At 32.5% G+C, this 13,636-nt stretch overlaps 1 protein-coding gene across 1 annotated transcript in view; it reads right to left on the bottom strand.

Annotated features, from left to right (window-relative positions):
* LOC143254191 (monocarboxylate transporter 10-like) overlaps nucleotides 1-13,313 on the bottom strand; it is a 76,809-nt gene extending 63,496 nt beyond the window's left edge. Inside the window, exon 1 of the mRNA XM_076508990.1 lies at nucleotides 12,344-13,313. Coding sequence (XP_076365105.1) covers nucleotides 12,344-13,256 — 913 coding nt within the window. The 5' untranslated portion in view covers nucleotides 13,257-13,313. The remainder of the gene's footprint in view (nucleotides 1-12,343) is intronic.
* Nucleotides 13,314-13,636: the final 323 nt, after the last annotated feature.

The following is a 13,636-nucleotide window of genomic DNA, read 5'->3' as shown; positions in this document are numbered from 1 at the left end:
GTACTTTAAAGAAAATTTTTTTTTAAAGAAGATGTTTCATTTTTTTAATGAAATATAAATATTACGATTAGTAATTACAGCACCAAAAGCGACCCGTAGGGCAACGTTTCTGTAGTTAATTTAATCTGCATATGTCGATAAGTCAATATACTACATCAAGATATTATAAAACTATTATATTTATGTTTAGCACAAAGAAACACAATGGTATAATTGTGCTCTGCCCATCGTTGGTAGTAAAACCTTATTTTTAACATTATAAACCTTTAAACCTACTACTCAGCCAACAGGAACATATAATAAATAGTAAACATCAATTTCTATATTCTCCATTAAGGTTGTTGTTGTTTTGAATTAAGCACAAAGTTACATAATTAGCTATCGGTGCTCTGCCCACCATTGGCATCGAAACTAGGTTTCTAGCGTTGTAAGTCCGAAGACATACCGTTGTGCCGCTGAGGGGGTCGTTTAAAATTTACTTGAATTCTCTTTGGAGCAATCTTTTAGACCATATACAAGCAGAAGTTGCAAGAAGTGAGGTTATAGCTAATATTAAAAACACAAATATGTTATAATCATTCATCAGGCATGAATTAAATGTCCACAAAGCTCAAGGAATTCCTCTGCAATTCCTTGTAAGAGATCAAGTGCATATTAAGGTTTATTTGGGCTTTCTGAAATTCCAACAACAAGTTACATCTTAATATTTTTCACAATATTCTCAAATATTTCTTCACACATAATCTGTTAAGCATGCAAGACTCATAACTTACTACCTGACTGAAATGACTGACGTAATAAATTCAGATTCTACAATATAGCAAGCCTTAGAAAAAGGAGGCACGTCTGTTATCAAATTAGGTATACCATTTGGAGGAGATTGGGTTGATCATGCATTTGAATAAAGCAGCCTAAAATTTATCAGTGGAGTTATAAGGATCACCCAGAATTAATCAGAGGCTACTTAAACAAGTTGAGTGAAATAATATTATCTATACACACTGCTGGCCAAAATCTTAAGGCCAATGAACATAAAGAAAAATATGAATTTTGCATTGTAAGGTTCAACTACAAATTTGAGTAGAGCTTCGAAAGATGAAAATAAGAAAATGGAAACTAAAAATAAAAAACCTTTTTTAGCATTTAATAGGGAAAATGTGAACACTATTAAATTAGCCTAAATACTAGCTGGTCAAAAGTTTAAGAGCATACCAAAAAGAAGTCCTAAACAGGGTAGAAAATGCCAAACAAGAGGTCTCAGTAGTGGGTTGCACGGCCATAATTGCAAATAACTGCAAACATTTGCTTTGGCATGGTCGATATAAGTGTTTGCAGAAGAATGGCTGGAATGTTATTCTAAGTGGTGAAAATGGCTTTACGAAGATCATGGACTGTTTAAAATTGACGTTCATTTCTATAGACTTCCTTTGCAATCCGCCTCCAAACACCTTCAGTTGGGTTCAGTTCGGGCGAAAACGCTGGATGGTCCAAAAGAATCACGTTACCTGCCATGAAAAGGTCTTTTGTCCTGCGGGCATCGTGGATTGCAGCGTTGTCCTGTTGAAAGATCCAGTCATTTCCACACAAGCGAGGGCCTTCAATCAATAAGGATGCTCTGTCCAACATGCCAATGTAGCTAGCTGCTGTTTGGCGCTCCTATATAACCTAAAGCTCCATTGTTCCATGAAAGGAGAAGGCGCCCCATATCATGATGGAACCTCCTCCACTGTGTCGTGTAGAAAATGTCTCCGGTGGGATATCCTTATCGTGCCAGTAACGTTGGAAGCCATCTGGACCATCCAGTTTAAATTTTTTCTCATCAGAGAACAAAACCTTCGTCCACTTTTTTATGTCCCATGTTTGGTGCTTCTCAGCAAAGTTTAACCGAGCTGTGGAAGTAGGCGTGGCTTTTGAAGACGTAGATGCCGTCTTATTGTTCTTGAGCTGCATTCTGCGTCCGTAAGGGCCATGATCTGGTTCGACGATCGGCTGATGTCTTGCCGGACAACCCGTCGAATCCTCCTGCTTAACGCCGATGAAATCTTCTTGGGCCGACCTCCTAAAATTCTTGTTCCGTATACCTCAGAGTCTTTTAAGAAATTTGCAAAAGCAATTTTGCTACGCCCAATCTCACCAGCGATGGCACGTTGAGAGAGACCTTGCTTTTGCAGTGCGACAGTTCTGCCACGTTCAAACTCTGTCAACTTTTTAGCCTTTACCATGTTTTTACCCAATGTAACACAGGAAATATCAGTGAGAGATGTTGACAACGCTAATGCTTGAATACAAATGACTAAATTTCGTTACGTGTTTACCGATTAACGCTTCGTTTCAGTGTAGTCTTAACCTTTTGACCAGCTAGTATTTAGGCTAATTTAACTGTGTTCACATTTTCTCTATTAAATGCTAAAAAAGTTTTTGTTTGTTTTTTCCCTCTTTTTATTTTCATCTTTCGAAGCTCTACTCAAATAAGTGGTTGAGTCTAACAACGCAAAATGCATATGTTTTCTTTATGTTCATTGGCCTTAAAATTTTGGTCAGAGTGTACCACTGCAGAGAAAAAAATGTTCATCAATTTGCACAAAAAAAGGAATACATATTGTGTCATTCAGGAAGTCCTTTCACTCATAAAGGCTTTGACCTTATGAACACGTATTTTAACAACCTACTAAATGAAGAAGTACAGAGTAATATACTTGCTAGTGCTGTTAATCGTCAGCAAAATACAATGAGTATGTAACTTCCAAAGTCTTCATTATTCCCTACATGCTAGCCGTTTCTAATTTGGCAGTAAAAGACTAGAAGGAAGGCAGAGCATCTAGTCATCACAACCCACCACTAACCCTTGGAATACTCTTTTACTGATAAATAATGGGATTCACTGAAACTTTTTAACGATCCATGACTCAAAGAGCAAGCAAATTTGGTGGAAAGGGATTCAAACCTATGAACTTCAGGTGGCGAGTTGAGCGCCATAACTATCTGGCTATGCCTGTTCACATGGGACTCAAAATAAATTAAATTCATGTTTATGTTTTGCAGTCGAATTACTAATATAGGGTAAACAATGACACTGACTGTTATCTTCATCCAATGGTTATTACATCTATTCCTCAAGTGTAGGCTCTTCTGTCTGACGGTTTTTCTATGGGTTTTGCTTCATTACTTGAGAAACCCACAATGCTGTTTATAGTTCAGTGTCAAAAATGTTTTATTGGGTATGTTCACGGGCTGAACGGCCAGACCAGAGACCCCGAGTTCAAACATAACTATCGCTAACTTAAAACAGTCCATCAAAAACAAACCAATCAGTCATCAACGTCTGTAACCTACACGATTACTCATTGTAAAATAGCGGTATTGACTGTCGCTTTTATAACACACTCATAAACGAAAGTGCACAGCAAAGACTTAAATCTTGGACTTTTCTACTTGTAGTCGGGCATTGTAATCTTTCGGCTACATCCGGGTCAGAATAGGGCTAAAGGTACATTTTGATTGTTTTTATTATACATGATACATTCAACTTGATTTTATTTGTGTTTAGCTTTTCATGTGCAGTATTTTCTCATTTTTATTTCTAACTTTCTCCAGGCGTATGATGCTGAAAATCGGGTTTTAATACTAATGATAGACACAACACAAAAAGACAGATGTGTAGCTTTGTGCATAACACAAACATAAAAAATCTTTTTAATTTATGATATACTCATATAAAAATAAATTTTACAATTTTAAAGGCTAAAACACGGAAAATATTTTATTCATATTTTTATTATAATACACGAAATATAATTAAAAACGTTTGATTATCTCATTACAAAAGTAAATTAATTACGTTTTATAATAATTTGTTACATTTTCTATAGGGGTTAATAATGACATGACAAAAATTAAGGATATTTAATTAACCAAATTGTATGGTTGAACAATTTAATTAGTACTGCTTAATTGTTTCTTTGATAAATGTTTCAACACGAAAATGAAAAAGATACATATATATTTGTCACTAGTTACCCAAGTAATATTGAATGGTTTATTCAAAAGGAGTTTTAAAACATAAGTTTTTATTGGGTTATTTGTAGTGTTGTGTAACTTAACTCGTGAATAAATGTCTTTTTATTTTTATCGCATGAAAATAGTAAACATATCTCCTTCCCTTTCTTTGGTCAATTTTTATAGCTGAACGATTACATACTACAGAAAGTAATGAAAGAAAAGCTAAACTTTCAGCACACATTTCCTCAATAAGCATCCACAGACGTAAGTTACATAAAATCATTAGTGTGGAAAAGAAGAGGGCGAAATCAGGTTGAACACCAAGAAAATAGCAAGCTATTTTATGGTTATAGCACTTCTGGACTAAACGCAAGTATTATATCTATAGGTTATTGCATAGCATAACAAAATCTACTATTAAATAAATGCATCCGTATTTTTTTAAATTCTAAAGGTTATTGTAACAAAATAAAAAGTGTCGCAATTTAAGTCAAAATCAGAAATTATTTTATAATCGTAACAGAAATTTCATTACAAGCAAAATCCTTTCGAACACAAATTTTTTTATACATTTCAATGAAGAAATTAGTTTAAGCATTCTCTCAAAGTTAGGGACATCGCTCTGAAACAATATAATTTCCCTAAATGTGTGTTCTATTGTACAATTCTGTAAATGTTAGTTCTTAAATAAATTAAATGATAAATGGATGCTTAGGTTAAAGTGTACCAGTTTGCTACATTTTCGTTTCGAATTTATGATATTATTATTATAATTGGAGAAATAGGTTGCTTACAATTTTTTTACGGATTTCTTCACCGAAAATCGAACATGAATATCGTTTTGTACAAATGAAGCAAAAGAGTTGGAAATATCTTACCTTTATCTACCCCACTCCCCATTCTTGAATCATGAATTTCACGTAATACTTCTTCATGTAATAAATAATGAATTTTGAATAGTTTCCTTAGCCTAATTTATTTATTTGTATGTTCAAAGCAGGTGAACAAAATCCGACCAATACAATTATTCAAATCCACTAAAACTATCTCTTGATATTTATTGTTGAAGGACAAGTAAGTTTTTGTTATTAAGAAATTGCGTTTATTCATATATTTTCTTTTTAGAAGTAATAGTGTTTAGTAGTCCAGTTATATACATTGTAGAAATATGAAAGAGCTGAGAATATACATAAATTCAATAGTGTTTTCATTGTCTAGATCAAAACGCCTACGAAAATTATTTCCCTTAAAACATTACCAGTATTAAGCACACGTGTAAATACCACCTACGTTTACACATTCCTTCACCTGTTCCAGAGGTTATGTCTGTTGTCGTTTTTTCTGTTTATGTCCATACGTAAATGTAAAATACGTTTTCGTACGTATTTTGTGTGCCTATTGTAGATATTATGTGTGAATATCTTCTTTTTATACCTGTACGTAAACGCACAAAATTAATAGTCTTAATGTAACTAATAAATGCATGTTGTAATTATACAACACAAAAGTAATATACTTTAAGATGTTCTGATTAAACTTGAATTACTCGTACAATTGTAAGCAACGCGATACATTAATACTTCATCAGATATTAATCTTTTATATTAATTTTTTTTCATATGTATGCTAAGAGGAAACTACACGTTATTCTTACAATGTCCTGTTCAACTTCCGTGAACCATCAACTACTTCGGTCATAAGGTTCACATACAAAGTGACGTCTACAGAAGGATATTAGTAACCTAAAGTAATTGGTTGGTTTGGTGTTTTATGGCATAAAGCAACTAGACTATGTGCGCCATCTATAGTAATAATCCGTTTATCCAATCAGTTTGTCTCTAGCTCCATTCCTTAGTCTGCGACTATATAAGTTATAAACTCTGACTCCCTTGATGTAGTTGAAATAAGATGATTTAAGTTGGTCACTTTTGGTTGGTGTTTTTGTTTAATTTCGTAGAAAAAACTATAAAGTAGTAAATAGAACTACACCCTACTTTAAAAGTTCTTATACAGTTTTAACTCCAAATTTCTCACTTTTCTCCTGAAGTATATCACGAGAAGTTGAGACGAGTAAACCAGCTGCTTGGAGTTAATCTATGTTATACTGAATACAATTACTTCAACCAATTGCTATTAGATACTTATAAATCAAAGTAACTAACTCCTTTTTATAAGATATTGTCCTTAATCGATAGTTTAGTTTCTACAATATTTTTGTATTTGTTAAAAATGAAGTAAGGTATTTCTTTAATTGACATCTCTTTATAGCCATTATCTTTCGGTTTATGATTTAATAATACGACACTATCCATAAAAATTATAGTTATTGCAAACTATTAAAAGCTGTTTTAGTTGAGAAATAATCATATCTTTCAGCATGATACGAATAATAACAGGAATAACAGTGTTATGAAAAAATTAAATTATCTTTTTTTTTATCAAAAATAGTCAACCGCACTGTGCCTTTAATAAAATTTCTATCCAAATTCAAATTATTATTACTTGTTCCTGTTCTAAGTTCTGTTGGATATGCTTCCCTTAATACAGCGGAAAGTCTACGGATTTACAACGCTAAAATCAAGTGTTTGATTCCATTCGGTGAAGGGGGCGGCATGCCAATCGTGTTAAGGCGTTCGACTCGTAATCCGAGGGTCGAGGGTTCGAATCACGGTCGCACCAAACATGCACGCCCTTTCAGCCGTGGGGGCGTTATAATATCAATCCCACTATTCGTTGGTAAAAGAGTAGCCCAAGAGTTGGCGGTGGGTGGTGATGACTAACTGCCTTCCCTCTAGTCTTACACTGCTAAATTAGAGACGGCTAGCGCAAATAGCCATCGAGTAGCTTTGCGCGAAATTCAAAACAAATAAATAAACCCTTCGGTGGGCTCAGCTGATAGCCCGACGTGGCTTTACTATAAGGAAAAACAAAACAAATCTGTTGAATATATTAAGTTTGATATAAAAATTCATATTATTTATGATTATTAAATCATCTATATAAAAGAATGTGTAAGTGCATAAATTGGGATTTCAAGTGAGCTTCATAAATGAACTTCCGTAAAAAAACGGATACAAGTTGGCCATATTTTAAGAGAAATTTGTTCCCATTGGAATACCCACTGTTTGTTTATATATTTCTTCGTTAAAAACAACATAACTTCTATAATTACAGAAACAGAGTATATTTTTATCTTGAATTCTAGTAAATTTAAATTTGGGAATGGTTATTTTATTTATTTATAAAGATATCAAACTAATCATTCAAACTCTGATTAATTTTTTTAGGTTTAGTTGAGCATGGAACTGGGAGTGTTTGAATAATTAAAGTTATTTAAATATTCCAAAATTGAAATTACATTTTCATAATCCAAAAATAATTATTCTGGTTTTTGAAGGCTGTGTTTTTATTTTTTTCAAACAAGACATTTTGAATATTGTTATGTACTGTGGAAACAGATTTAGTGACTATATTTAAAGAATTAGTAATAAATTTGAACTTTACAGGACCTTTATATAATTTTGGAACTGGATATAAAAATGCTAAATCTGAATAATCTGAATGGATATTCTATTTTAATAGCTTTCTTTAAATTACTGATAACATTATTTATCTTTAGAATACGTTTAGTAAAAATACTTGTGCTATTAATTTCATTAAGTAAAATTTGTGCGCATAAATTTTTATACAAAAGAAACAGAATATAACCACCTTTATCAACAGTCGGCGTAATTCTTTATTTGTTTTTGACTTTATTTTGTTTTTAAAGACATTGTAAGAAATACACAATTTATATCGTGATAAGATCAAAGTTCTTAATCGATTCTTTATGGAATTAATAAAATATAATTTCTATTGAAAAAAGGAAACATGGCGGACAATAGGATTGTTTACTTATTTTAAGAATATAATCAGCAATATTTTTCTGTGACTTTTAAGATTTCATATTTTTTGTGTATTTTAAAATTCTATATTTAGTACCTTTCTTCAATATTGATTGTTATTATTTATCTTTGACTGACTTTGAGAACTTCTCAATTTCTTGTAACCATATGATTGTGAAAGATATCTTTAAAAACACTATTATCACAGTTAGGGTCTTATATATGTATATATAGTACAGAACCATTTCAGGGGTAAAGAAGAAAGCTTTATTCATCCATTACACATTACAGTCGCACGCAAGAGGTGGTGAAGAAAGTTATACAGCTTGTCACTGAAAATAACCCAAGACACAGTGAACCATGACAGTTAAAATAGGAACCTCTCTTAGAACTATAAACAAGATTATACGCACAGATGTAGGTCAACAAAAGTGACACAAAAGCGATGCTCACAAACTTTCTCTTAAGTACCTAGACGAACCAAAGACAAACAGTGAAAATCCGAATGAGCGGTACATGGCATGTTCCAAATGGGAATATGTCGTTACACTGAACAAATCACTCGCCTGCTTAAAGTCAGGTGATATGACATTTCGAACATGACTCGGAACACGTTGTAATTGTTTTTTTGCCAATGGGTCTCTTCTCGTGCATTTTATCCAGATAATAATAACGTAAGCACATGAAGAGGCAAGAAAAATGCTAAGCTGAGCTGTGTATACTATCATGGCTAATGAAGTGACGCTACCATAAAGCAAGGAAATGACATATTTGCTCAAACTGGATGCCAATAAGGTACAGCTTCACAGAGACAAAGCATTCAAACATACGTTCAAACCAATTATGCCAGTTCTTCTCCAAGATGCAAATACAATTTAAAATACAATCTATATTATTTACAGATATCTTCAAGGTGGAGGGTTCAATCTGTTTATAAGTTATGAAAAATTTAATTTACGATATTCGATTGGAGTGCTACTGGTTCGGTAAAGCACACCCAACCACAGTCCATAAAACAGTCAAATTAAAAGGCTTTAAAATATGATATATATTTTAATACCATTTCATATCAAATTAATATAGTTCCAAAAACTATCATGTATGCCACAAAAAGTGATATTTTCTAAATAAAAGTTTTTACTTCTGTTGCTGGTTGGCAACATCTGCTGTTATTTCTAGGCACTTACTCATGAGTCGTTACTTTTTAATAGTACCCAACTCTGTGTAGAATTACAGCTGAAAGTTTAAGGTCTACTACACTGTTTGAAATCTTAACACTGATACAATAAAAATAACAAAAACTGGGTGTTAAAATGAATAGAAAAAAGATGGATCCTAACAAGAGCCATTTGCAGCCATAAAATTTAGTGAGCAACAAAATGATGAGAAAAGAAAAAAATAAGTTGTGCTTTCGACATTCCATAATCTTCTGGGAACTCAATATAAAGAATTTTGTTATGTGTTTGTCAATACAGATGCATAAAATATGGGTATTGTATTGTTTTCCGTCAAAAATCAGCAGTTTATGAAAAGGGACTTGACTTTAACATGGAGCACATGCACGCATCGCCATAATATTATCACACTATATTTAATGGAAGAAAATAAATATCGTATATATGAAAATGAATGTGGTAGGTACATAGCGTAAAGACAATAAGTATATCGTTACGTATGCTGAAAACTCGGCATGAGTCATTGACGCGGCAGGGCCAAAAACAGTCCTTAAGGGGACCTATCGTTTCAAAAAGTGGTTTGATATAAAATCAATGGTAAATATATATTGCGAGTTATAATCTATCTCAGACTAGTTTTCATTTATTATATTACGTATTACAATTTGTATACAGAAGTTAAAATGACAATATGTACCACATATATGATATTTTGCCATAAAATTAATATACACAGTTTTCTTTCTTAACACAAATATACAAAAAAGAATACAATTTATAATAATTGTTATTACAAATGATGATTTACATACAAACGATTTACAAACTTGCAAACAATAGATAGTATTCTATCTCTTCTGAAACTGAAAATGTTATCGAAGGTTTACGATGAGCGAATTAAATCTGAGTTGATATTATTACACTTTGCTTATTGGGTAAGCTAACTAAATTTTCATCGACAAAAGTACCTAACGCCCTCGTAGAAATATTAACATCCGAAGTTAATTCACTACAGTAAGGCAGTTTGCCATGTTCGAAATCTATAAACGTTCCTGGTTAAATATGTGTAGTTTTCTGAATAATAAGCGTTTATCACAGTTAAATCTTCCGTGGTTTATATTATACTAAAATTAACAAACCAACAATATTAAATTGTCTCTTCACACGACGATTTATAAACTTTAAGGCTAGGTTAATAATAATGGTAATTATTAGTATTTTAACTACATACGTAGTACAATATTGATTTTTATGCTTGAGAATTTTCTACAAATTTAGAAAATAAACGGAACTCTCGTAGTACACTAACAATATAAGTTACGTGCATTTCTAAATATATATTAAACTGAAACAAACAGATTTTAAAATAAATACGTAATAGTAAATCCGTTACAATATGATACGTATATATATTTTTTAGATTTTTATCTTTTTAATTATAAAATGTATCTAGCATTTATTTTTTGTGTCTCTATACACTTATCTAAAATTCACTCTGTCTGTTCTGAATAATCTGATATTTTTAAACTGTGGTAGAATAATTACGTATTCAGTTTTCGTTTCCTCCTATCATTTTGTATCATTCTTAAGATAAACTATTTTATTTTTTAATTACAATTTACAAGTGACTTCCTCACAAAGTTATTTATCTTTACTTTTTTGCATGTAATCTTTTCTTCTAGTTTTTCTGTATAGCTATTGATGTTCTCTCTGATTAACAAGTTGGGTAAATTCTGTTAAGCATTCAGTTACGCATTAAATAGGTCAATGATAGAGGTATTAAGCCGTAATCATTCAAACTTTTATATATCCTTGACTACTTTGATAAAGTGGGAAAATACAAAAAATATTCAAACTAAAATGCAGTGAAGCACCTGTAAAGTAGAATAAGAAGTTTATACGTACAGAATTGATAAACACTTTAAATTAACTTTGATTTATTAATCTGAACTATTAACGAGTTATGTATACTTACATTTATCTATTAAATTTCTATCTGAACGTGTATATATCAATTTGCTTCTATCTCTTGGTTTACCTGTTAACCTCGTTCTGTTACTAGATTCAAATTCATGTTATTATACATTGTTATTTGTTTGTATATTATATCTAAATTTATATTACTATCAAGTTATTTATTCTTCTGGCTAACATACTGGACTGTTGAATGAAGGTTTAATGGTTGGCGACCCGTTACCACGAAAAAAAAGTGCATTGTAATTTGGGGTCATGGATTGACAGTCAGAAGTCACTACTTGGTCTTACAAGAATACATTACGAGTTGGTGGATGTTGGTATTGACTGACCGCCAACCGTCTAGGTCCAACACTTCAAAATTAAAAACGGATAGCGAAGATAGTTCTCGTGCAACTTTGCACTAAACAGATCCATTCTTCTATGTACAACACACTCTCTGTAGATGTATATTAATGTTTATAGTTGTGTTTTGTATATGCATACCTTTCTTTCTGTATTTACAACTGTGTGTTCTACATCTATGTTCTATCACTTAAATTGCATGGTACATACACAAAGCTTACTATATGTATTTATAAGAGTTGTCATTTCGCAGAGATTTCTTTAACTTAAAGCTTTTAGCACACAAACGTTTGAGCTTGTTTGAGTATGTTTGGTGGAACGGGGAATCGAACCCGTGACCCTCAAATTACGAGTCGAGTGCCGTAACCACCTGGCCTTTTGATGCATTTGATGAAATTTTCCTAATTCTTAAGCACACTTTTGATTTGTAAAACGTGTTTGATTCTATCAGTATGATACCAATGGTTGTCTTGTTTTCTGAATTTTTTTAAGTCGACGATTCTTTAGACCATACAGAAATTGACTAAGTTATTTAAAATGTTTTTTTAGGACCTTGCCACATCGATACAGTTCATGCCGCCACATTTGGTCATGCTCTGTCTGCTGGCTTTGGTCTCATCACAAAAGACTTCGTCGTAAGACTGTCGTGTCAAAGTACACCACCGCTCTCTGCTTTAGGTGCACAAAGTTTCAACGAATATGTCATGAAAGCTATTAGTGCTGCACTTGTGACTTCAATCACTTGCCCAGACTGTGACTCTTCTTGATTATATTGAGTAATTTTGTTAATTTGCATAAGCCAACTAGTTTAACATAACATACTCAACCTTCTGTGTATTAAAACTAAAACTTTTACTTTGCATCAATAGATAAATCCTTACTATTTATATTCAGCTGAAGATTAACATGAAAACATCTAAAAAAGAAAATTGTAAAATAAATATAAAAACGCACGTATTTCCTTACCTGTTCCTACAACATCAAGTGTAGGATTAAACCTTTCCAGAATATCAAGGAGCAGTAATCCGAATGAGCATTGTAATCCAGTAACAAAAAAGTGAGCCAATACTACACAAATACAAACAATCCACCCCCAGCCGCCTTCTGTGTAGTAATGTTGAAACAATGTTTTCGCTTTATGTTCGTCTAAAGGTAACGTTATTCCATCATACACTACAACATGATGAGCTAATTCGGCGTTAGGAGTTAAGTAGGGTTTACTCTCGTCCAAGGATGAAGACTTCCAGATAATATTGTGGGGCTCTACTTGTTGCTGTTCGTATCCATCTTGACTGTCAAAGAACAGCTGACAGTTTTCCTGGGTAACTCTTTTATTCTTTTCGGGAAATGTGGCAAATGTATGAATACATTTTACTGATTGCTTAGCTCGAATGTTACTGTTTGAGTATTCTCCTATAATATTTCTTCTTGAAGTCTCACCTAGAATATTACTACTCGAAGACATATCCGACATATTACTACTAGAAGTCTTCAACACAATATTACTCTTTAAGGGCTTCTTATAAATTTCAGTATCTGCGTATTTCTCCTCTGAAATTACCAAATTAAATTTATTTTCTACTAATGTTGATATTCCTGGAAAATTACAGTTTCCTACATCGGCTATAGTTTCTCGTGCTGAAATTTTCCTATCACACAATGTATTTAATTGGCATCCAGATGCTAGAGAATCATGTTCTTCTAAGTGAGAATTAATTTTCTGGCCTCCAAATGTTAAAAGTTCGCTCTTTCCAGTACCAGATGTATGAGTCGTTACTAAATTATAATCATTCTCACCAGCGAATTCTGCTTGCAGCGAATTAGTTGTACATGTATTAACATTATGTTTAATACAATTATTGTCGTTCATGCATTCCATTAGATTAAAACTGCAATTAGTATCTCTTCTTCGTGACTTCGATAAAAGTTGCTTATCTTGGTCAAAATGTTGATTCGCGGAAATAAATTCGTTTACGCTACTAATCCATTTTTCTTCATTTCGTGCAAGACGAAACCTGTAAGATTGCCTGTTTAAATATTCAGCAGTTTTTAGTTTAGAGAAAAAACATAAACAATCTGGCGATGAAAATGTTCTTAATTTAGAGAACGTCGACATAGAGTTAGAAGAAGCTAACCCATCAAATGAGCTATACATTTTAGTTTTGCTTCTTTCTTTGACAACGTGTTTCTTATTACCAAAGTCATCGCACTGGAAATCATGCAAACCTGTTAATTGAGAACGCCAAGAGTGGTAGCGCG

Source organism: Tachypleus tridentatus, chromosome 1, assembly GCF_004210375.1.
Source record: "Tachypleus tridentatus isolate NWPU-2018 chromosome 1, ASM421037v1, whole genome shotgun sequence".
Lineage (NCBI taxonomy): Eukaryota > Metazoa > Arthropoda > Merostomata > Xiphosura > Limulidae > Tachypleus > Tachypleus tridentatus.
The sequence above is the reverse complement of the archived record's forward strand: the minus strand, read 5'-3'. Positions and strand labels throughout refer to the sequence as shown.